This window comes from Vidua macroura, chromosome 20 (assembly GCF_024509145.1).
Source record: "Vidua macroura isolate BioBank_ID:100142 chromosome 20, ASM2450914v1, whole genome shotgun sequence".
NCBI lineage: Eukaryota > Metazoa > Chordata > Aves > Passeriformes > Viduidae > Vidua > Vidua macroura.
This window is the reverse complement of record NC_071590.1, coordinates 735,853-761,565: the sequence shown is the minus strand read 5'-3', so window position 1 is coordinate 761,565 and position 25,713 is coordinate 735,853. Positions and strand designations below refer to the sequence as shown.

Genomic DNA, 25,713 nt, shown 5'->3' with positions numbered 1-25,713 from the left:
ATTTAATAATACTTGATTGCTACAAAGCATCCTCAGGGCTTATATTGGTGATGCCTGACAAGTTGCAATTGCACTTTGTGTAATATATCACAGAATCATGGAATGGTTTGAGCTGGAGGGGGCCCTAAAGCTCATCTCATCCCACCCCTGCCATGGCAGGGACACCTTCCACTGTCCCAGGCTGCTCCTGGTCCCATCCAACCTGGCCTTGGGCACTGCCAAGGATCCAGGGGCAGCCACAGCTGCTCTGGGCACCCTGTGCCAGGGCCTGCCCACCCTCCCAGGCAAGGGTTTGTTCCTAATATCCCATCCAACCCTGCCCTCTGGCAGTGGGAAGCTATTCCCCCTCATCCTGTCCCTCCATCCCTCATCAGTACTCTCGCTCCATCTTTCCTGCCTCCTTCAGATACTGGGCGTTTTCTCTGTTGCTGAAGGTGTTTGGAGTTTGGGGCCCAAATTTCCTTGCTGGGAACTGAAGGATCAGGTGTGTGAGCCCCCTGTTCTGGGGAGAGATTGGTTTTGAGAGATTTGGTTTTGAGGGTAACTGGTGAGAAGGCTCATAGTGGTCCTGGACATGAACTGGCTCAATGACTGGAGCTTATTCTGTGTTGAAGAGCAATTCAGGGACCATCAGCCCTTTTGTTTGACAGATTCTCTCTTTTTTTCGGAAATACCCTTTCTCTAACTCTTCTCTTCCCAAACTGGAGTATTCAGTTACTATATTTGCCCAGGTCTTTAGGAATATTGTTACATAACACCATCAAATAATGCAAATGTAATTCTATTTATATGATACACATTATATATATATATATATATATATATATATATATATATATATATATATATATATATATATATATATAACACTGAGCAGACTCCAGAATCACAGAATTAGTAAAGTTGGAAGGAACTTGGAACACTGGTTTCATCGGGTGGGACTTACGAGTGGGACATATCCAGTGCCCCCTCCCTGCTCAGGCAGGGCCATCCCAGAGCACAGGGCACAGCACTGTGTGCACAGGGCTCTGGAGTATCCCCGCCGAGGGAGACTCCAGCCCCTCCCTGGGCAGCCTGTTCAGGGCTGGGCACTGCCCAGGGCAGAAGTTCTGCCTCCTGGGCAGGGGCAGTTCCTGGGCTCAGGCCCTGCCCGTGGCTCTGGTGCCACTGCTGGGCCCCGGAGCAGAGCCTGGGCCCTGCTCTGCCCTCCCTGCACACAGGGACAGGGGATACTCCAGAGCCCTGTGCACACAGTGCTGTGCCCTGTGCTCTGGGATGGCCCTGCCTGAGCAGGGAGGTGGCACCAGTGACCCTCTGTGGTCCCTTCCAGCCTGACCCATTCTGGGATTCTGGCTTATTTCTTCTGGCCAGTTTGATGGCTGAGGGCATAGTTCAGACTGTGAGGACATGTACTCTAACTTTTTGAATTCTACTTTTTTGACTTTGTGTTTTGCTTAATTTTATAAGAGCTTGAGTTTCAATCTGGCACCCTCAATCCTGAGGTACTAATGTATTATGTAACATATCCAGGTAGTGTTCACCTCAGCTTAGATGCTCTTTTGGGGTGGAGAAGAATAGTTATTATTTTATACTGAAGTGATTACAGGGAAATATTGAGTTATGTTTGTCCTTCCTTCCTTCCTTCCTTCCTTCCTTCCTTCCTTCCTTCCTTCCTTCCTTCCTTCCTTCCTTCCTTCCTTCCTTCCTTCCTTCCGCACTTCCTTCCGCACTTCCTTCCTTCCGCACTTCCTTCCTTCCGCACTTCCTTCCTTCCGCACTTCCGCACTTCCTTCCTTCCTTCCGCACTTCCTTCCTTCCGCACTTCCGCACTTCCTTCCTTCCGCACTTCCGCACTTCCTTCCGCACTTCCTTCCGCACTTCCTTCCGCACTTCCGCACTTCCGCACTTCCGCACTTCCTTCCGCACTTCCTTCCTTCCGCACTTCCGCACTTCCTTCCGCACTTCCGCACTTCCTTCCTTCCTTCCGCACTTCCTTCCTTCCGCACTTCCTTCCGCACTTCCTTCCTTCCTTCCGCACTTCCTTCCGCACTTCCTTCCTTCCGCACTTCCTTCCGCACTTCCTTCCGCACTTCCTTCCTTCCGCACTTCCTTCCTTCCGCACTTCCTTCCTTCCGCACTTCCGCACTTCCTTCCGCACTTCCTTCCGCACTTCCTTCCGCACTTCCGCACTTCCGCACTTCCGCACTTCCTTCCGCACTTCCTTCCTTCCGCACTTCCGCACTTCCTTCCGCACTTCCGCACTTCCTTCCTTCCTTCCGCACTTCCTTCCTTCCGCACTTCCGCACTTCCTTCCTTCCGCACTTCCGCACTTCCTTCCGCACTTCCTTCCGCACTTCCTTCCGCACTTCCGCACTTCCGCACTTCCGCACTTCCTTCCGCACTTCCTTCCTTCCGCACTTCCGCACTTCCTTCCGCACTTCCGCACTTCCTTCCTTCCTTCCGCACTTCCTTCCTTCCTTCCGCACTTCCTTCCGCACTTCCTTCCTTCCGCACTTCCTTCCGCACTTCCTTCCGCACTTCCTTCCTTCCGCACTTCCTTCCTTCCATCCGCACTTCCTTCCGCACTTCCTTCCTTTTTGTTTTGTTTTGTTTTGTTTTGTTTTTTTAAGGACAATAATCAGTGTGATCTGGGAATATTCAGGAACTCAGCATCTGACTGAATCTCTAGAAGGGACAGATTTAGCTGGAAAACCTAGTGGAAACAATTTCCTCTCCTTTGGTAAAAAAGAGATTTGACTTTTTTTAAGAGATTGCCAAGAAAACTACTTTGAAACTTTTAAAGAAAGGGGAGATATGAATAGTTTAGTTATTGGTGGCAGTGTGAATCCTCAAATATAACAATTAAAATATTACACTTGTACAGCCTCTTAGTGTTCTTACCAACACACTTCTGCAGAGATGCTTACACTAATTCCTCTTCCATGGAAAAGGTATTAATTAAATTAGTAATTAAAACCTGAAGTTCTGGGAGTTGCAGAAACCTGGATGTCACAATTTGGAGCTGATGTCCACAGATGTGTTTGCTGAAGGCGACAGTGCTCTAAAGGAAACGCTGAGTAATGAGATGACTCTGGAAGTAACTGGGAAAAAAACCCACCAAACTGATGAAGTTGATGTAGAAGTCCAAATATTTCATCTCAAATCACAAAATAAATGTTGTACCAGCCTGCTGATATCTATGCTGAAGTACATGAGAAAAACCAGCAGCAGAACATCTGAGGGCAAACAATCCTCTAATCTAGCAATGAAAAGAGAAACCTAAATGTCCACAGATTAGTGAGACATAAGAGGACACCAGGAGCCCTCTGGACACATTTTAGAGCCAAAGTTGGTGCCACCTTCAGCCTTGTAGGAAGCTCTTTCCCTCCCAGCTGTGCATCCAGGAGCTGGTGGTGGAGTTGGAAGAGCTGTTGCTCACTTCAAAGGGGAGTTTGTAGATTCCAGATAATGGTGCTAGTTAATAATTCAGCTCATAACGCCCATCAGTTTGAAACATTTAAGGAAGAATGAAGTATCTTTGTCAGTACAGAGAAAGAACAAGGGCTGCAGTTCTTTGCCTCAGATGTGAATGTCTCTGCTGAGATTAAAGCTCTCCTGAGTGCCATTCCCAGGGCTGCTGTGGGGACTTAAGGATGTGTGTTCACTTTCTTGACGAGACGTTGGAAATATCCTCATATCGCCTCAAATTAGGATAATCTAAAAAAAAAAAAGGAGTCTCTTGTTTGTGCTCTCTGTCACACCTCGAGTTTTCTGTAGGATCTTGGCACCAGCCTTGGCAATGGTGCGGCAGTCGAGCCCTTCATGATCAGGGAAGGTGTGTGTGTCACACGTGGGATATTCCTGCAGGTCCTGCCAGCCTTTAGATTAATTAAGGTATCCATGGAAGGGAAGGCAAAGATCTTGGAGCATGGGAGGACTTTGCTGATAATTTGTTTTGTTGTTGTTTTATATTTAAAGCTTGAAGAACTAGAAGGATTCCTGTACTTTGAACTGCAGGCCTCAAATTCCCAAGTTGGAGCTGTATTTTTTAGTCCCCGATAGGAGCACACCTGCCATGTGTGTGCCAGGGGACACACGCAAGGCCCCAGATTTACTCAGCATTCCTGCTTCTTCCTAGATCTCCATCTGCTGGCAGATGTGCCTTTCAAGTGGGGGTGCTTTGGAAAGGAAGGAACAAGAGAGTGCATGTGAAAATGCGCAGCAGCTGCCAGCTGGGTTCCCTATGTATATAGTTATATTTATATGTGTGCACAGCTATATTTATATATGTGTATGTAGCTATAGTTATATATATGTCTATAGTTATAGGACAGTTATATTTTATATATAGTTATATACATATATGTATGCAGTTATGTATAGTTATATGTGTATATAGTTAGATTTACGTATAGAGTTATATGTGCATAGTTGTAGGTATATTGACATTTCATAGGTGTGTTGATATTAAGATAAGTATATAGATACTTAAATAGATAACTTGACATTTTATAATAAATCTGCAGTAAGTCTTTTAATAGAAATGGGTGTTGATTTGCATTTTCTCTGTGTTTTAAATTGCAGATGGTTGAGTGTTGTAGTTGAAAACATGCTTCGTGTTTCAGTAGTTGCGGCTGTCACGACAAATAACCCTCAGCACAGCGACAGCTCACAAAAGAGGGGACCGACTCCTCGTTGGCATCACTTACTCATTTCCGTGAGTGACTCCACGGGTGTCACAACCCCGCCTGCTGACCAGTTCGCTTTCCTGGGGCCCCTTTTCCCGGGGCAGTGGGCGCGACCCCCGGCCAGCTTCGGGTCCTGGCCCGGGTTTCTCCCGGTGGGTTCCCCGGTACCGTCCCGCATCCCCGCTCCGGCCCGAGACCGCGGCTCCGGCCCGCAGCATCCTCCACCTCCCCGCGGAGCCCGAGCGGCGGAATTCCGGACCTCTCACATCAGCCCGACCTGGAACCTCCCCGAGCCCGAGCTGGAGCGCGGGGGCGACGGGCAGCGCCCCGCGGGGCAGCGCGGCCGGCCCGGAGCCGCGGCGGGCCGGGCCCGGCCGGGTGTCCCCCACCCCCGCGGGCCCGGGCGCTGCAGGCGGGCGGCGGGGCAGGAGGGGGAGCCCGCGGCCCGGCCGGGGGCGGCGGCTCGGCTGCTCCACCCGCCCGTGTCCGCAGGTACGAGCTCCCGGCCGGCCCGGGGCTCCCCCGCCCGCCCGCCGGCACCTTCCGCCGCTGCCGCCGGAGCCGCGCTCCGGCCCCGCCGCGCCGCCCGCGCCGCCGGCAGCGGCTCCGCCGCCGGTCGCTGCCCATGTCCCAGCTCTGCTCGCCGTCCGCGCTCGCTGCCGGCACGGCCGGTGCCCGCCTCCGCTGCGGGGACGCCACGCTTTGGAAGCTTTCCCGGAGAGAGCGGGGGTGCTGGCGCAGGTCGGGCGATTACACGCGGACACTTCACTTTCAGCCATGCCTGCCTCGGGAGCTCTCTGTCTGCTGTAATTTTCTCCCTTTGATCTCCCTGGATCCCTTTTCGGGCTGTGGAGCTCCGCTTGCACCTACCTGCCTGCTGCGTGTGTGCGAGAGAGAGTTTTTCTCTTTTTTTTTTAATACTTTTTTTGGTTAGAAATTCCAATTATGTATTTTTTGGTTTGTTTTTTTTTTTTTTTTTGGGGTTTTTTTTTGGGGTTTTTTTTTTTGGTTTTTTGGGGGGTTTTTTTGGGTTTTTTTTGGTTTTGTTTTGTTTTTTTTTTTAAGACCGAGGCCAAACATCACCAGAGCCACATGGTTTTGTTAAGCTACTGGAAATAACTTTTGCCTGGGATTTACAGCCGGATTCCCTCTCGGCCCGGCCCCTGCGGACTCCAGCCGGCTCACTGCCTAACAGGTTTGCAAAGTTTTCTTTTTCTTGTATATCCTCTTTTCTCTCCAGAGCCATGTGATCACTGTAACTTCAGTTTAATCGAAAACACTTTCTGTCTTAATTCTCCCAGTTATGAAGACTCGTCGATGCGTTTCATGTGACCTTTGGGCAGACCGTGGAGCTTTCTATTTTATTTTGTGGGGCCTTGAGTCAGGATCTTCTTAACGTGCGCTTGGAAGTGGTCATACCGGAACTCGGGCGCGCACAGAAATAGTGCGAGAGAAACCAGATACGCTGTAACTTTCTGCCTGATACCTGTTGGGCTTCATGTCTAAACTTTGTCAGTGTTTGGGGGCCTTTTTATTTCTTGGGAACTTCCAGCCATGAAGAGGAGCTCTGTGTTCTGTTAATTATCTTTGAGAACTCTATCCAGAGTCAGACTGTGAGCATGGATTTCTAAGGGAAAAGTAAAGCTGATCTCCAGACTTGAATGAAGCACTTCTGGCATGAGGAAGATGGAAGGGATCATCTCCGTTTGGAAGGGAACAGTACTAGAGCAAGCCTTCTTGTCACCATAAATTCAAGGAATACCGCCTGCCGAATTTCTGGGAAGGATACCAATCGCCGCAGATAACATTCAAGGTTGTGCTTATGCTGTGGGAAATGCTAGCAAGAAGGTGAGGTGTCTCTCGAGGGTATTTGGGATGGATGTTTTGAACCTGGGGGTCTTCCTAAATCTTGGCCAGGAGACAGGAGGCCTCCACAAGCGCGGGGAGACCTCCCCGTGCCTCACCTCCGCGGGACCGAGGAGTTCCTAATGCTGCCTGTGCACCCAAACTGACTTCTTGCTTGCAACCTGTTTCGCTGATCCTTCTGGAGTTATCTGCCGGAGGAGAGACTCACAATTTAGGATTTTTTTTTTTTTTTAGTTTGTTTGTTTAAAATATGCCTCTGAGCTCCCGGCGGCCTGTGAGCACGTGGCACGGGGCAAGAGGAGCGGCGATGGCGAGAGCCGGCGTCGCCGGGGAGCCGCGCTGGCGGTGACCGAGCCCCGCTCTGCGGCCCCTGGCTCTGTCCGCAGCCGGCTCGGAGCCCCGGGAGCGGAGCCGCCGGCCGGGCCCGCCGCGCTGAGGACGCGTTGCCGAGCGGTATGAACGGCCGGAGCCCGCTGCTGGTAGCATGAGTGCTGGCCCCCAGGTGCAGCTGGCTGTCCTCTGGCCTTGGCTGCTCATGGCGACCCTGCAGGCAGGACTGGGCCACACCGGGCTGGCGCTTGCGGCGGCCGTGGAGTCGGAACGGGCGGCGGCGCAGAAAGCCATCATCAGGGTCATCCCGCTCAAAGTGGAGCCCATCATCCTGGAAGGGGAGTTCGCCAACGTCGCCGAGGTGACTCCAGCCGAAGGGAAACTGCTCCAGGTAAGAGCAGCGGTGCCTCGCCGCGCTCCGGCGGCCTCGCCCCCGCCGCAGCCCGTCCCCTTTTCCTCCCGGCTGCCTCGGCTCCCCGAGCGGTGCCTCGGCTCCCGGCTCCCGGCGCTGATTGTGGCGCGCTCCGTGCGCTGTCCCCGCGGGTTTGGTTGCGGGGGCCGAGGGGACGGCGTCGTGCAAAGGGCCGAGCCTTCCTTCGGGGCCGAGCTGTGGCTGCGCCTGATTACTGCTGAACTGTGCATGTGGTCGGCTGATTCCATAGAGATTATTTCGTATCTTAATTGATGCTATAAAGCTGAGTGTGTCAAGTCACATGTCGGGATGTGAAACATCTGACAGGAGACAGGATTAGTTTTTTCTTTTCTCTGAAACTCGTGAGGTTTTCCGCACACTGCCGAGGTCGGGGTTCTGTTTCAGTCCTGAAACCCATCCTGGCTGTGCCCACCAGAATCCCTGGCCCTGCTTGTTGTTGCCTGTACCTAAAGGGTGAATGTTACCTACACAGGAGCTCCAGTGGTGTCACCACCAGGTATTTTTATAGATAAATTGATGTTCTGTTAATGTTCTGCTGTTCTCTGACCTTTATTAAGGGTAATCTATTAAGGCCACAGGTATCTCCACACCTGGGCAGGAGGTGCACATGCTGCACAGCCGGAGCTGAGCCATTCACTGAACAGACCCATCTCCTGCACACTCTGAGTTTGGAGCTCAGATTCCTGAGACCTGGTGTGCATTCTCTCCATTCTGTGGCTCATCTGCTTGGCAATTGTGTGCTTTATTCTTGAGGAAAAAAGAAAAAATTACAAAATAGCCTGCATTAATATTGTCTTAATTTTCTCCTGGACTTTTCCAGGACTTTCCAAATGGGGTATGTTGAAATCTTAATTACGTTTGTAGTCTGGAAATTTAAATGAAAGTAATACATTTTGTGTCGTTTAAGAAGGGAAGGACAGTGGAGCCAGCTTTAGAACATGGTCACCTGTCTAAAAGTGAACATGGACAATTTGTGATATGAATAAAGCCTGCTTTTCCATGCCTTTTGAACTCCTCAGAATGAAATCTCTGCTATAAAATTATATTACCAGGCTAAAAAAAATATCTGAGACAAATGCACTCAAGGTCCTCTTCTGTTGTGAGGCAATGTCCAGGAAAGTCAATATTTATTCCTTACTAAAGCTACAGTGGTGTTGCAACCGAGCACAAAGTATAGAGCAGGACCTTTTGGAAATGGGAGGATGATAACCTCTCCTGAGAGATGTGTGGAGGTTTCTAACTAAATGCAGCAATACCAAGTAGGGATTTTGTGCCATCACAGCAGCAGCAACCAGGTGTTTGGAATAAAAATCTGTGAATAGTGTGCAATTTCATCCTTTAAAAGTCACACTCCAATTGGAGAGGGCTGGGGAAACTCTAATCCAGCCTGTTGAGTTTGGGCACAACAGACACTGACCTGCCCTGGGTGTGTTTTCAGGCCTTGACTCTGCCACTCTGTGTGCTCAGGTGAGCTCCCACTCCACATCCCACTGGATCCAGTGCAGGAAGTCGTGGTTTTAGCTGGCAGCACTGAGACAGGGGGTCAGGCTGTGCCTCCTGCAGCAGGATGTTTGCCCGGTGCCAGGCACTGTGCTCTGGAAGGGCTTAGCCAAGTGTACGTGTGACCTCTCCTGCAGATCTCATGCTGTGGTTCCTAATTCTGCTGTTAAATATTGAAACTTGGCCTATAAAATGGCGTTTAGAATTGTTCGGGTCCTGATCCTGCAATGGGTTCTTACCTCTGGAAAGAGAAAACGGGAAATGGGGATGTAACTCTCCAGGTGCAAAAGAAGTAAGAAATTAGTGGGATGTGTACTTTCCAGTTTGCTTTTAAATAGTGGGTTATTAAACAGACCAGAACCAGGCTTTATTGGAACATCTCATTTTGCACATGGTTGTCAACATCCCAATCTTGCAAAAACTTTAGGTCACGTGCTTAACTTTGATGTCACTGGAACTCCTGCTTAATAAATAAACTTACGCTGTGCATGCATACCTGCACAATTGCTTCTTCAAATGTAGTTTAGGGACCTAACATGGTACATTTGCAGTTATTGAGTCAAGAAGTGGGGTTTTCACAGCATTTTTGGATAGTCTTGGTTATGTCAGACTCTGTAAGGTACAGTCAGCCTGTCCAGGAGAACACAAACTGCAGAACTTAGCTTGGAAGAGAGGCGTGGATGGACCAGAACTGTTTCCAAAGCAATGCTCTCTTCTTTCAGAGGTAGAATAGGATTGCCCAGGGATCAGTGGTACAGAGTTGGCCCTGCAGGCAAGTCAGGTTCACTTCATTATGACTTATAATTATGTTCACAGTGCTCTGGTCAATATATTTTTAGAAATGCATTCTTAATTTAATACAGAAAATCCTGCACGCAAGTGATGGAGCCTCACCAAAGGTACTTCTACCAGAATGTTTTCCTGGTTTCGTTTCTCCTTGCCCTATTTTCCAGGATCATCTACAGAAATGGACTTTGATTGTGGTGTGTTACATCCTAGAAGCCAACCTTAGCAATATCCTCTTTACCTACAATAAAAGAGCCCCAGCGTTGAATTCCCCCTCATGGCCTTTGCCCTTGTGAGTGGTTTTGTGGGAAATCTCTGTATTTCTATTGTTGTCCAGTGGGCAAGCAGGAAGATGCCAGAGAGCCGCCAGCCCTGCCGGTGTAACCCCAGCAGTGTTCCTCTGGCACTCCAATGCTGCTGCTGCTGTGTGATGCAAAGGGAGAGGAATTTCTCAAGCAGGCAGAGCCACTTAAGCCTTTATAGGTCAAAAAACCAACACCTCAGACTTCTTGCAGAAATCATCTCCAGGCTTGTGCACTGCTCCAGCTTGTTCAGGGAGCTCTGAGCATTAACTCTTGCTGGATGTGGGAAGCACCTGGGGAACTCACTGGCAGTTTCCAAACTGGAAATTTGGGTTTGGAAGTTTAAATTGGGAAGGAATCCTCCCCTGTGAGGGTGGTGAGACCCTGGCACAAGTTGCCCAGAGAAGCTGTGGTTGCCCCTGGATCCCTGGAAGTGCCCAAGGCCAGGTAGAATGGGGCTTGGAGCAGCCTGGGACAGTGGAAGATGTCCCTGCCCATGGCAGGGGGTGGACTGGTTGAGTTTTAAGATCCCTTCCAACCCAAACCATTCTGGGATTCTATGATCTCTGCTGGGCCACTGTAGGAGCTTGATCTGCTGTTAAAATTCCATGGAAGTCAAAACCCGGCCCTTTACTACAGATGGAGGAACCAAAGCTTTTAGACAAGTAAGTTGGAAGGAACATATTTGGAGCTTACTGACAATGGATAATCCAGGAGCAGCTCAGGATTTGATATTGCAATTCCTGTAGCTGCCGATGAACTCCCTTTCACAGGATTGCTATAGAGATTTTTCAGTTTCTATTTTTGATACTTCTGCTGCTCCATTGGCTGACTTTTGAGGAATAAGTCTCAGTTTCCTTCTTGCCCTTGACTCAGTCTCAAGTGGTACTGGAACGAGTTGATGTTGATTTGAAGGTAGATAAGAAAATAAGGAATGTCTTGGAAAGAGAAGGAGAGAATCACTGGAGAGAGTTGCAAGAAGATTTTTCTAATTTGAATTACAACATGTGCAAATCTAATTGTGGAAGGAAAAAACCCTTTTTATTTTAGATATAGTTCATCACTTACAGTCTTGTTTAGGACAGTTCAAGGATGATCAAGATTCAAGGATGCATTATTAAAACTGAGCTTTAATATCTCTTTGAGTGTGTATAACCCTCATCTTCTACACAGGGAAAAAGATGATTCCTTTAGTCTGTGCAAAGTGGCAGGGATCGGTACAGTCTTTAGTTCTAGGGTATTTGAGAAAAAGTGTTAAAAGTTTGGGAAGAGTCCTATTAATGATATTTAAAAAGAGATGGATAACCTCACATTACTACAGGGAGGGCAAAGTGACCAGCAGTCCCAATCTCTTCACATGCTGACACATAGAAAATTCCAGTACACGTGTGCGACAGTGGCACAGTCTCACTGAGCAGGCAGTGTGTAGAACTAGTTTTCCGAACATCCATTATTTCATTGCAAGTCTCACAGTGCTTTATTCAATTTCTGTACAAACTCAGCAGTTTCATAATGAGGGGATTGTAGGAGAAAGTCAGCTTTCACTTACCCACGGAGTGCATTGTTTTAACTTAGCACTGCAGGAAAACACCTGAAGAAAATAAAACCAAAGTTGAAGAAACCCACAGAAAAAGCTCCCTAAAGGCTCTGAACCCCCAAACCAAGGACTATCCTCCTTCCTCCTCTCCTCCCTGAAAAATAAATTATTTCAAAAACATTCAAAATTATCTATTTAGGATGTATTGGGTGAGAACTGGAGGAGGAGCCTGAATCGCCTTTGACATGTACCATTCAGAAGGAGAAAATCAATCACAGATCCAGTTAGAGGAGGAGTGTGGTGTTCAGAACAGCAGTGGTAATTATCCCATGGAGTTGCTGCAGCGAACCCCATGGGATCACCCTGGACAATGGAGAGTGTTCCCAGTGCAAGGCACATGCAGTTGGAATTGGAATCACCTCCTTCGGTGCTCACAGAGGTTTACACTCCCAACCCATCCCAAAGTAAACAACTTAGTGTCTTCTATACTCCCAGCTCCTGCATCAACAAAAGGATGTTGAGTGCATAACGTTGACAGAGAAGTGGGAAAGTTGAACCAAATAATTATGGGGACTTAAATTACGTGAGAATAAACTGGTCAGATAGCACAATACGAGGCAGTTCAAAGGAGCAGTTTCTGTCTCTTGGAAGAGCTCGTACTCGTGTACACAGACTTGACTTAGCGTTAAGTAATGTTCAAAAGCTGCTTCAGAAGCAGCAATAATGGAGCCACTTGGCCTGACTGCAGCACAATAAAAATAGGTGCCTAAGTACCAAAAAGTGTTATTCTGACACAAACCATTAACAGGAAATTTGCACTGAAACACTGAGACGAATGGCTCCTACAGAGGAAAAATTCCCACTTTTTTACATGGCACATAGACACTGCTCAGGAAAGGCTAAGACATTTGGAATCGTTTAGCCTGGAAAAAAGAAGTTCCAGGGTTATCTGATTGTTGCCTTCCAGTACCTGAAGGAGCTGACAAGGAAGATGGAGAGAGACTATTTACAAGGGCCTGGAGTGACAGGACAAGGGGGAATGGATTCAATCCAAAAGACAGTAGATTTAGATTAGATATTAGGAGAAAGTTCTTCCCTGTGAGGGTGGGGAGGCCCTGGCACAGGTCGTCCAGAGAAGCTGTGGCTGCCCTGAATCCCTGGCAGTGCCCAAGGCCAGGTTGGACGGGGCTTGGAGCAGCCTGGGACGGTGGAAGGTGTCGCTGCAGATGGCAGGGGGTGGAACGAGCTGAGCATCAAAGTCCCTCCCAACCCAAACTACCCTGTGAGTCAATGAAAGTAGAAGCGATGTTGGGGAACACACAAAGCAGTGACTCAAAAAGGCTGTAGTCACCCAACACAGGGACGTTGGTAGTGTTGAAGAAACAATTTGGCCCAAACAGATCTCTCAGAAATTGGACATAGAGTATGAGCGCAGTGTTGGTAGTGTCCAGTGTAACCCACAGTGTGAATTAGTTCAGTATTGGTGCAGGATTTAAGTGTAACTGGAAGGTGAGCCATTAAAATCCAGATGCAGAGTGGGAATCTCAGAGTTGGCTGCTAGAAGAAGTTGATCTCAGAGGCTGTTTCTGAACCTCCAGCCCTCTCTTGAGTGTATACAGAGGCTGAGCTGGAGCTTTCCATGGTGTGTCTTCTCCTTTCCTCACCCAGAAAACATGTGACAGGCAACTGTTCCATGCTTAAGGAGTTTAAAGGACATTAAGCCTAAACCTCCCAGCTTCCCAGTGCACCATCTGGTGCTAGTTGCAGTTGCAGTTGAATTATTTATGATGGTGGGCACAGATCCATCTTGAACTGAAGATCTTCAGTACTAAAAAGGTGACAGTTCTGGAGACTCACGGCTGGAGCAGTGATCTGTGGTCAGGAGACTGAACCCACAGGGCTGGAGTGAGTGACAGTCAATAGAGGACGTCTGGCCATGCACAGGCTCTGGAATACATCCAGGGAACAAGTGGACATTTCCCAAAGATAAGCTGGCAGAGGGGTGAGATTACAGGAAAAGGGAAACAGAGGCCTGTGATGCTTGCAGGCTGCAGCCAGGCTGAATTTGTGATAGAATGGTTCTGAACCATTAGAGAATTTTTTTTTTTTCTGTGCCTCCATCAAGTGAAAGCTTTGGTGGGCATTTCTTATTGAGGAAGGCTGTTCTGAACTGCATGTGAATTTATTATTTTTAAACGAAAACTTTCAGAATTGTCAAAGTAATACAACACCAACTCCGTGTGATCAAAGAGGGCTCTGTTGTATCAGACTGGATTTTGGACAAAAATTGACATGCATTTTTATTTAATATATCTCAGTGGTTTTCCATGCAGTGAAACATGCCAAAAACATGCCTAAAAGCCTAAAATGTTCATAACCTTGCCTAAAAGCTTTCTGTGGACTTTGCCCAAAAGTCATAGTATGAAAACAAGCAAGTTTTAACCTAAACTGAAAAATGTGATAAGTAAGTACAATGGGAAATGTGCAGTGTAGTTTGACCTTCAGGTCTACAATCTTCAGTATCACTGACAGTCTATGTTGAAGGGATTGCCAAGGGTCAAATAAGTGAAATTTTTGGTTATAAACAAAGCAGAAGTATAAAATGAATCTCAGTACAAGGCAATATATCACACTTCAGTAATGCACATTCATATTTTATTACCCTTTTGGTCTTTCCTCCATTCAAGGTCTCGCACTTGGCTGCAGCAGGACAGGTGTAAAGTAGACAGAAGTGGTGTGGATGGTAATGGTGGTCTCTTCTGTCTTTGAGTTCTGTGATTTATGACTTAGTTTTAATATCTGTTTACTTTTTCCCCTTATTTCCCTGGCTGTAAAGAACAGGAAGCGCTGCACAGCCTTTCATTTGCCCACAACACTTTCAGGCTGCATTAAGGAATTGTAATCACATCTCATGCTTCGGAGCTTTGGGCCTGCTGCCAGCATGGCTCAGGCTGGAGTTGGACAAGAGTTGTCTTGGGACCTTTTCAACTTGTTTCTAGGAGCATCAAGGATTGGCCTTACTTCAGAACAAGGCACTTAAACATGTAGGTCAGTGTTCAAAGGTAGTAGAGAGAAGATTGGTTTGAATGTGCTTAGGTTGTATGGGTTACTCCTGTGTTGCCAGATTTCTGTGAAGACTCTCTTCCCCCCTGCAGCCACCCCATTCAAATTATCTAAAATTGTGGGTGTGTATCCTCTTCCCGTGCATGTTGAGATCTGAATCATCTGCCTAAATCAACGGATGTATTCTCACCTCGTCACTTCCCCATCCCTGAAGGGTCTTGTTAAGGGCATTAGTGGCCCTTTGATCTCTCTTTTGTTCTCCATCTCGGTAATTTGGTCTCCAGTGATCAAATGGGTTAATCTAATGCTTATTACTGTGTTCAGCATCAGGGTAATGGCAAAGATGTACTGGATTGTCAAACACAGCAGTTCTGACTGGGGAGCTGAATAAATTCCTCTGGCCATAAACTCTGTGAAACAAATCAAAAGCTTTTGATGGAGTTTGGTTATGACATGTTACTTCTGAATGTAAGTAAAGCAGTTTGGGGATTAAATTTGCTTTGTTTTGGTAAAAGGTATGTGAATTCTAGTTCAAAATAACATGAAAGGATAGATTTCAACTTCCTACTTCCAAAGCTTCTCAGCATCTTTGTTTCCATGAGGTGTGTGTTGGGCAGCACTGTTGGTGCAGAACTGTAGGAGGGACATGTCCATTGCAGAAACTCAGGGAGAATGACCCTCGGATCGAGTTGATCCAGATGTAAAAGATGAACAGCACTCCAATCCTGTTAGAGATGTGAAACAGTTCTCCTTACAAAGGCCAACAAGCTGAAATACAGAGCAGGGCAGGCACAGTGTCTAGAAAGGGTGATGACCACGTGGCAGAGCAGAAGAGACAAGTTCTAGGGAGTGAGTGGAGAACACTGGTTCTTTCATTTAGTTGCATTTTCTGCAGGATCCTGCACCAAAATGTTGCTTTCAGATTGTTTAAATATAGGGAATATCTCTAAGGATATGGAAGTCAAATAGGAGAGTGAATTGTGATAATTCCTGTAGCTTCCTGTGTGTCAGTTTGAATCAGACATTAAATCTTGGCAAGTTGGTCTCTTTACAGAACCATCCACTGTAGAGATACAGCTCCAGAAACCCAGCCTTGACTACTTTTTAGAGTAGTAAGAGAGATAATGTTTGTGTTTGTGTTACTGCTCCAGTCCTGAGTCTCCTGTTCCTTGCAAAATGATCTGAATAACTTTTTATTTACTAAGATAGTTCTATTCTAAAATAAGTGGAATCTTCCCAAGATCCTGAAGAGACAAGAGTTCCCCTTCTTCTGCTTGTGATGCTGTACCTCCGCTGTTCCTTATTCCCTAAGTGTCCTGTTGGATGTTACTCCTGCAGCCTTGCTGTGGGTGCACATTGTCCCTGAGTGTCAGTGCTGGAGACCTCTCTCCAAACATTTCCGTGGGGCCACCGAAATGCCACTGTCTTCCCCGTTACCCTCTGTTTCACCTGGCCTCATTCACATAACATGCCTCAGGCCATATAGTCCCACTCAGGTATTTTTTTTCCTCATCTGCTCTCTCAAATGTATTTTTTTAATCTTCTATAATTTTCATCTTGCTTAGAATAATGGTTACTCTCGTTGCTTTTCTGGATGTGTTGTTCTGGTTCAGTAGCAGTTCACAGGAGGGTTTAGGCTGTTGCCTGTCAGCATTTGCTTCCAACACTTTGCTCTCCTCAGAGGGATAATCTGGTCTTTCCATTGCCTCCTTAAGAGGACCTCTGACGTCTCTTCTGTTACTCCAGGGGACCAAAAGCTGCTGTTTGTAAACTTTGCCCAACTTCTCCATGAGCGAAGCACGTCAGATTTGAGTGATGGACGAACCCCACGTGCTTGTACAACACGCAGCCCTTAAGTTAGAAAAGATCATCAAACAACTTGTGTTGGTTTTTGGTTGAGAAACCACCATTTCATCATTTCTGGCAGTTGCACCTGGTTGTGGCCTGAGTTGGTGGCAGCTCTTTTCTTTGTGCTCCTTCTCTGGCTGCCTCTTTCGTGGTTGCTTTCTCCGCAGAACAGACTGGGGAATGCCATGCTGGCTTTGGCCTTTTCCACACCCTCATTCAAACTCCTGCTTCTGAAAAGCCATTCTGGGACAGTGACAATCATGTACTTTATTCCTGCTGAGATGTTAAGGGGCCAAAAATCATCCACTGTTGTGTTTTAATTTAGAAAAGAGTGACATGAAATCAAGTAAGGTCATTCAAAAGAGTCTGAGAGGGCAACCAGGAGTTACATCCTTTGCATCAAAGTGTTTGAGGGCACCACAGTAAGAATTAAGATAAAATGTACCTCTCAAGCAATACTTGAAAAATGAAAAAAGCCCTAACATACCTAAACATAAGAGTAAGAAAGTATATAAAAGCATCCTGGAAAAGGAAGAAATCTGGTAAAATTAGAAAAAAGAGGAGCAACCTAAAAAGACATGAAGACAGTGAAGAGAGGAGAAATAACTTGAAAATGCTAATGCTAGATTCTCTTCAGTCATGAGCCAAACACTCACCTGACAATTGGTAGGACCTATAAAAAATTAAAGTCTAAAAGCTGTGCTTAGGGCAGCTAAACTCCCAGCAGAAAAATGAATGCAATTCTCCTTGTGCTTTCATCTGTCTCAGGCTGAAATGTCTGGAGATGAGATGGTGATGGAGATAGACAGAATTACCACTATCAGTCGCTGGGATCAGGTGGTATTCACCCAAGGACTGGGGAGGATGAAATCATTGAACTATTAACTTGTCTATGAACTCTTGTTTAAAATCCCTGGAAGGTGGCTGATGGGATTCCAGTTTTTCTCTGAGCTCCAGTTCATCCATAAAAGCCTGGAGCAGTGTGTTGTAAAATGATACGTTGATGGAAATTATAACACAGAGTGCTACGAGTGGATGTGAAGGAGTCAACAGTGGCATCAGTTGGGCAGGCTGAATTTTCCAAATGCAAAGACTTCCAGGGAAACTAAGATGTGGATTAAGAAGGAGGCTTCTGGATAAATAATTATTGGAAGGTAAGAAGTAGGTGGAAGGAATAACTGGCAGACTCTCCCTTTGGAAGGAGCCCGTGGCTACAGCTGTGTGTGCTGTAGCTTTGCTCTCCCAAGTGTTGATGAGCACATGGAAACAGGAATGCTTGGTAATGTTCTAGAGCTTTCCAATACATGATCTAATTAGAATTGATGAAGACAAGGTTCATCTGTGAATCATTACATGACCCTATGAGACCAAATACTTCAGGAGAACAGGGACAATCAGTCATTTCTTCACATTCAGGTGATGGGCTCTAATTTGCCCATTGCCACAACTGTGTCTTGTGATTTTAACAGACTGGTGCGTGCAAGTGTCAGCTTGGAATGTGGTGGTTGTCATGAAGGGAACATTAGCAATGAAAATGAGAGAATAAGCCAGAGAATCTCTCTGATCTCCTGTGGAAATCCAAGGTACATCCGGATGTTGAATCCTGTGTGAAGTTCTGTACTCCACAGCTCTAAAAAAGCAGTAACTGTGTTGGAAGATGTTTGGAGAAAAACATAAGGATAAAAGAAAGTGTAAGACGTGTTTTATCCAAAGACAAACAAACTGGACTAACTCTCTTCTGGCTGGAAAAGAGGCAGCCGAAGGGTGACCCAGAGAAGATCCACAGAGTCATGAATAGGGATTGACTGTTAGTTTCCCTTCATATTAAAATAATGGGGCATCACATGAGGCTACAAAGAGCCAGGTTCAAAGGGAAGAGCTCTTCACTCACTGTACAATTAACATGTACAATCCCTTGCTGCAGGAACTGCTGTGGATGCTGAAAGTTTACATAGGTTCAAAACCCACTGGAACTAATGAATGGGAGAAGGCTCCATCCATGGCTATGAAATAACAGGTCCCAGCTTTGCCTCTGGGAGTCTATAAAATGGTGGAGGCCTGGAGAATGCCTGGGACAGAAGCCCAACAAGCTTGTCCCGTTCTTACTTCTCCTTCAGAAATCCACTGTTGGCAACTATCAAGGCAAAGATGCTGGGCTGCATGGACCTTTGGTCCAAATCCACCCTTGCATTCTCCTCTCCCGCAGAAACCTTCCAGCCCAAGCCCCACTGCCCTCAGCACCAGCCCTTCCAGCCCCCCCTCTGCTCTTTTGGGCAAGTCTGGGAGGAAAAACTGCCTAAGTACCTCCTTCATTCTCCATCACTGAGATGAAGCTCAGCTTTCTGTTCACATAGAAAGCATTACAAGGTTCCTTAGGTTCAACTATTGAAAATCTCACAGCATGGCTTTCAGTTTCATGGTGCTGTTAATCCGCGTTTGTAGCCCTTGGCACTTTGGTCTTCATATCATGGAATCTTGGAATACTCTGGGTCAAAAGGGACCTTAAATATCTTGTTCCACCCCCCTGCCATGGACAGAGACAGCTTCCACTAGACCAGTTTGCTCCAAGTCCTATCCAGCTTTACTGAACATAGAATTTTTATTCTTTGTCACCCTCATCATTCATGATTCCCTCAGTATGTTTCACTGATGGGATAATAACTCTGTGTGTGTATCTCAAGCAGCAGAACCTGGATCTTTGATATCTTCCAGAGAGTTTGGGTACAGCACATGCTCTCAGCAGTTATCTTCTCTTTCTAAGAGCTGTATCTCAGTAACAGTCAGATATTCCTGCATTTGAAATAAGAGTTTCTCTACTTATTAGAGAATATATATTTTTTGAAGGTCTGTTGGCATACTCCTCTTTCCTTGCCTAGGGAATGAATTAAGGTAACCTGCAAACAGCAGGTACTTCATCACCAAGAAAACCAGTTGATGTGGAATCACAGAATCATTTAAGTTGGAAAAGGTCTTTAAAATCATCAGTTGCAACCATAAACATTTATCTTGAAACAAATAGGACTGAGACATCATACTACTGGGAAAAAAACCCCAGCCGTAACCCTATGGCCATCAGCTGAATTACTCTACACTGCTAATTTAATGAAGCCCCTAAATTTGCCCTGAATGGCCATAAATACTTTGTGCATTTTAGAAAGATATATTTTATTCAGAGATATCAGATAAATCAGATAACTACTTCTGGGACATAAATTCTTACCTCGACTGGGAGGTCAAAAATAAGCTTCAAGCCCTTGCCAGCCATACCATTTTAAATTTGACTTTGGGGCAAATTAATTCATTGAAACGTTGGTCAGGCACTGGCAGAGGCTGCTCAGGGCAGTGGCAGTGTCCCCACCCCTGGAGGGGTTTAACAGCCCTGCAGATGTGACACTTGGGGACATGGGGCAGTGGTGGCCTTGGCAGTGCTGGGGGAATGGTTGCACTAGATGATCCCAGAGGGCTTTCCCAACCTAAACACTTCTGTGTTTCTATGATTTGCATTTTTAGGTCTTCTTGTTCAGCTAGTGTCAAAGGAAGTATTTTGAGGTCCTGTAGTTTATTTCTCAAGCCATGGAGCCAGGGAATGCAGCGTGCTTGATGCTGCCCAGCACTGGGAATTTTGGCTGTTCCAGGGGCAGAAAGATGGTTTAACTGACAGGCCACACGTGGGAATTGTGGGATAATGTCCCAAAGGGCAACTTGCAGAAACAAGGGGATTTGCAAAATCCATTTCTTCAGGCGCCAGCAAGTCCTGGCCCTGTTGCCTACAGGCCAGCCTGTTCCTTGGAATCCCGGTATCACGTTCTTGATTTTGCAGCCTGAAGGATTAATTGACATCTGTCTAATCCTTCTTCCCCAAAAGCCGAGTTCAAGATAAGGCAAGATGATGATTCTGCAGGCTTTGGTCTGGCTGGGACAGGCGAAGGGAAAGTTAAAGCCAGAGGGACTGGAGCATCTTGCCTGTTCTCCCAGCCTGACTTGAACAGAAGACAAGACATTTGCTCCAGTCCCTCTTCTGAACTCTCCCCTCCAGATTTTGTTGGTTATTAGAAGCAGCTTCTCTTTCCTTGACCTCTCATCCCTACTGTGTTTCAGTGGTCCTGGTGGTCCTGTGGTTCACTGGGCCTGGTGAGCTGTGATGTACAGCTGACACCTGGGCAACTATTTCTGTCCATCTGAGGGATTTTCAATTTTAACTCCATGGTCCTAAATTCTGTAGGAAGCTTTGGTAAAAGAGTGCTGACTTCTACCACAGCATGAGATCTTAAGCAGAATCTCACCATCCAGACACCACAGGGCCATGGCAGCTTGTTTCTTATTCTAACCACGTTCCTAAATATGACTTCCCTGGCAGCACAGCGTTCTGCCAGAGGGTGAGAAGGACCCTCTGCTAAATTTTTGACATCCAGGATCTTTGGTTCCCCTTCCCAGATAAGGTTTCTTACATGTTTTCCTGAGGTCATACCTAAGTTTTGCTGGAGCCAGAAAATAGCCCTTTTTCCCCCCCGTGACCCCCAGACGTTCACAGACAGAGATCTTTGTTTCCTCAGACATCAAGCAGAACATCTTCTGTCTGCCCAGGACCAAACCCCGCGGGAGGCCCTGTCCATTTGTATCATGAGCTGGGAGATAAAGAGGTACAGTGATACTGATAACTGCATAACATACTGTATCAGGAGATGTTGTGGTACTGACCAAGTGTTGTGCCTCCAGCCATCAGTAAATTCCATCAAAGGTCAAGTTGTTCAATGGCCTCTCCAGAGGATGGCTCCATTCGTGATGTCTGCATGGCTGTGGAGTTCCATGAAACTCTGTACCATTGCTGATGCTTTCAGGAATGCTACCCAATTAGGCAGACTGTGGCTTGCAGACTACTCTAAAAGTGCTTGAGATGCCCCATCTGTGGAGAGAGAATTAGTGCATGGAGTAGCCTCCTGAATGTGTATGTGGATTGTCATTTAGAGGAGAAAAGGAGAGAAAGGGATAGTAATTGGGTTGTTTGGAGATGTACAAATCCACATGAGCTACTCTCCCTGCTTCCACTGGAGTCTTGTCCTTGGGGTGAATTGTCAGCCCACAATGGGGAGACTGTCCCTGCTTCCCATTCTGAACACATACACATAGAAGTCTGCATCCCAAAGAATGCTGCTTAATGCTGGGAACATTTTCCTTCTTCATGGCAGGACTGGGACCCTTGTGCCATGACTTCTGAAGTGAGGGGGAAAAAAGGTGGAATGAAACTGGTGGTGGTTTTGGGTGGCCACAGTGCTTTAAGCAGACAAGATGAATGCAGGGAGTAAGGCTGATGTGTCCATGAAGACAAACTTCCTTGTGTTTGTGTAATTCTGTTGACCATGTTGAGAATTTCAAGAGATTTTTAATACCTTCAAAACTCCAGCTAAGCATCTGTGTGAACATGGGCTTAAAGAAATTGGCTGGAGAACTGTGGGTGTGTTGGGAATATTCCTTTGCTTCCCTGAAAAATCCTGTGGGACCCAGGTGAAAGCTGCTGAATTTTAAGACCTTTGAGGATTTTTTTTTTTTTTTTTTTGGATGCATGTATATTAGCACAGATTTGAAGGATGATTTTGTATTGAATTGTAGCTTGTCTGTGTCCTGGTGGAGAGGTCACATTGCCTGAAGAGGTCAATGATGGTTTGGCTGCCTTGTGGTCATGCAAACCAGTCCACATTTTGGGTGTTTGTTACGGATTTCCTTTAATCCGGTCTGGCAATTCCTGTGATCTTCGATCTTCTCCATCTGAATTGTACCCAGAGGTTCACATCTGACCTTTTGACCATGATATCAGTCTGGCAGCCTATGTTAATTTGTTATTTCATCATGATATTGTCCTTTCATTGACCTTTGGTTGTTTTTAGAGTTGGTGCTTTCATGAGTGCAAGTCCCTCATCCTCTGTATTTTGAGCTCTTTGTTCTTGGATTATATTGGTGTCTGAGACTGTGTCTGATCACACTAAAATGTGCATTTCTCACGTGGAAAGACATCAGAGTTGGTGGCAAGCCTTGTTTTTGACATTATTTATGATGGTCCAGGACTTGGTGTTTGTTATCTGCAGTGAGATTGCCACAAAGAGCTAATCTAAGTTCCTCCATTTGATTGACTTTTCCGGTTAAATAGGTAGTTATTAAATGATTAAACTTAATTGATTAGAGCAGGGTAAAGAGGACAGAACAATGTATGACTATCTCAAGTGCATTTCTAATTTATTCTTCACCTGTGGAAATTTCAGTGTGTAGAGTCTTGCCCACAGAAATGTTTGAAGCCTGACTGTAACGTGTAGCTGAATTATTCATTAAGCAAATCTCTACCAAACTTCCTTCTCTCTCTCCAGTTGAGAAATGCAACATCTTGGGGTAAAAAATGAACTGAAATATCCTGTTTATCAAATGTTTCTGTAGAATTTTTTCTCTTACACAAAGCCCAGTTCAGTGATCACCCAGTGAGCACTGGTGGAGGGGGAGAGCTCAAAGTTTCAAAGTATTTTTTTTTTTCATCCTTAAATTTGGATATTTAGTTGTGTTTTGTTGGAGTTCAGAGTAACTTCAAGAATTGAACTGTCTTTCAGATACGTTTACAGGGAAAATGTATCTGCCATTTCCACTCAGACTGTACCTGTAAGCTGATATCTTTGGGGTTTCTCTGAGCTTCATTGGTTTGTTTTGCTTTGTTTCCAACCATGTTTTAACAAGATAAGCATCTCTCCGTATTTTCCCTTCATTTCAGTAATTGCCTTCTCTAGTGACCCATTTCCTGTGCTCTTCTGTTCAAGTATCAAGACCTCTGTGCACAGCCCATGTACCCCAGTGCATAGAGCCCTCACTTAATCATATTATCATCTCAGGTAATTCATTAAAAGCTCCTCAGAGCAGCAAATGGAACAAAAAAAAGCACTTATTTCTTTCAACTTCCTCCCCAAAGACACAACCCTTGTAAACAGAGCTGCTGACCAGATGCTTGGAAATTTGACATCATCAGCCACGAGGTGGGAATTGAGCTTCTTTCAGGTTTTCAAAGTCCTTTCACTGAAATCATTTAGCCCCCCAAAAATTCCTTCCAGTTGTTATCAACTCAGTGTTTGCCACTGTTTGCATGTGCTGCAAAGCAATAAAGAAAAATACATGAGTTTGAGTATATGTAAGATTCAAACCATAAAGCGATTTGTAACAAGAACACAATGGTTGAGGTTCTACATCAAAGAAATAAGGAAACAACTCTGTCTCTTGAAGCCAGATGTGATCTGTTCTCTTACAAGGAGCTGACCAAGTGTTCAGGTCTATTCTGCATCCTCAGAGCTCACGTTTGTGATCTTGCTTGATAAAAATCCTGGATAACTGATGCAGTCTCCTCAGGAAGAGGGGGGATAGCTACCTTGCAGGAACATGGGAATGCAACGTACTTTTACCTGTGATTGACTGGAAGTTCAGGCTCAAATGAGAAATCAAGGTTGTAAATTTAGATAACTGAACAAAAGTCAAGTTGATAATGCTTTTTCTCCTTCTTGCCTGGCACTATTGTTTTGGTCTTACTGGGACAGTGCTGGGTCAGTGTTTGTATCGGTGTGATCCTGCCTGGAGCCAAGCAGACACAGATTGTTGTGTTCATCTTCACACCCTGAGGGATCCAGGGGCCTCACAGGCGTGCTGCAGAGGGAGGTGAGTGAGGCTGAGCTGAGCCAGTCCAAGGGCAGCAGGAGAGTGACCGCGCTGCCTCTCTCAGAGAGCATCCTCCACAACAAACCCAGCCTTGCTAAACTGCCTGATCAGCTTAGTTACTTGACATCAAAGCCTGGAGCCAGGTTTAAAGGAAGTATGAAAACTCGAGCCAAGAGTTTAATTCTGTATCAACTCTGCTGCCTTTTTTTTTTCCAGCAATAATAGACCAACAGTAATCAATTGGGATATTTCAGCCAAGAGGAGAAGGCTCCAGTGTGACCTAATTGTGGCCTTCCAGCACCTGAAGGGAGCTGAAGAACGATGGAGAGGGACTATTTACAAAGGACTGGAGTGACAGGATAAGGGGGAACGGCTGCCCAGTGCCAGAGGGTGGGGCTGGATGGGTATGGGGAAGGAATTGTTCCCTGATGGTGCTGAGGCCCTGGCACAGAGTGTCCAGAGAAGCTGTGGCTGCCCCTGGATCCCTGGAAGTGTCCAAGGCCAGGTTGGACAGGGCTTGGAGCAGCCTGGGACAGTGGAAGGTGTCCCTGCCCATGGCAGGGGGTTGGAACTGGATGAGCTTTAAGGTCCCTCCAATCCAAACCATTCTGGGATTCTGTGATTCCATTATATTAGATAGTGTTGAACCTCTCCCAGCAGTGCTCTGTGGTCCCTGCTTCCATAAGTTGTTCCATCCTCATCTCCTTAGGGTCAGGATTTTGTACAGACAAGAGACTTGCTTTTCTGGTTTTAAAATTATAATAGTTTTCTTACTTTTAGTGGAGAACATGAAGCCAAAGGTGCCTTTACTTGGAAGTAAGAAAAAGTTTTACGTAGAAGTGAAAAATAAGATCTGAGATGGTGCTTCTTTCTTCAGGGAATCCAATCCCTGCTGTTAGACTTAACCTCTCCAAAAGGTTGTTTTCTGTGCAGAGGAGTTTTTCCTCTTTGGTGGAAAGTCACTGGAAAGGACTGGGACTTCTTGGGTCAACTGCTTGTGGGTGTCTGTCACAGGGTAGATGAACCATGCAAGGGCCCAGGGAGTCTGGGGTTGTCTCTAAAGGGAGATGGGGCAAAGCAGCTCAGCAGGTGTGGGCTACACATGGGCACAGTGAACATGGCAGGTGCTTGGAGTCAGTAGAGAAAGCCCAGAAGGAGAAAAATATCAAGGTGGGTCCATCGTCCCAAAATCCCAGCATCAGGAGCTTTGGGGTCATCCAGGCTGAAATGACAGAGAGGATACTTGGATTGTTACCTGGAATGGGTCTTGTCCCATGGTGATGTGGATCTTTTATATCTCTACATCATCTGCCAGCAGGGATTGTCACACTGAGCCTGTGAGAAGAATTCTTCTTGTTTATTTTACACCTTTTCCTTGGTTTGAGGTGACACCTTCCTCTTTGCATTATGAAGAATAGTGAATAATTAATCTGTATTTGCATCATTTCCAATGTTCACAACTTTACAAGATACCATTCTCTTCTGGGTGGAGCATCCTGGGCTCCTCTTACCCACAAATTTCCCACCTTTTTGCTTCCTGACTATTTTTGCTACCTGTGCCGTTTTTCAGATTTTCCCATGTTGAGATAGAGTCACCATTACCAAAAGGCCTGTTGGGCTGTAAATGTGCCATGGACAGCATTTCCCAGTCTTTTTCCCCCATAAATTCCTAACTTAATCTGC

The 25,713-nt window shown here is 46.2% G+C and overlaps 1 protein-coding gene across 1 annotated transcript in view; it reads left to right on the top strand.

Annotated features, from left to right (window-relative positions):
• The first annotated feature begins 6,924 nt into the window (after nt 1-6,924).
• The window catches only part of RNF43 (ring finger protein 43), a 57,276-nt gene continuing 38,487 nt past the window's right edge, over nt 6,925-25,713 (top strand). The window contains exon 1 of the mRNA XM_053995705.1: nt 6,925-7,275. Within this exon, the coding sequence (XP_053851680.1) occupies nt 7,039-7,275 (237 nt within the window). The 5' untranslated portion in view covers nt 6,925-7,038. The remainder of the gene's footprint in view (nt 7,276-25,713) is intronic.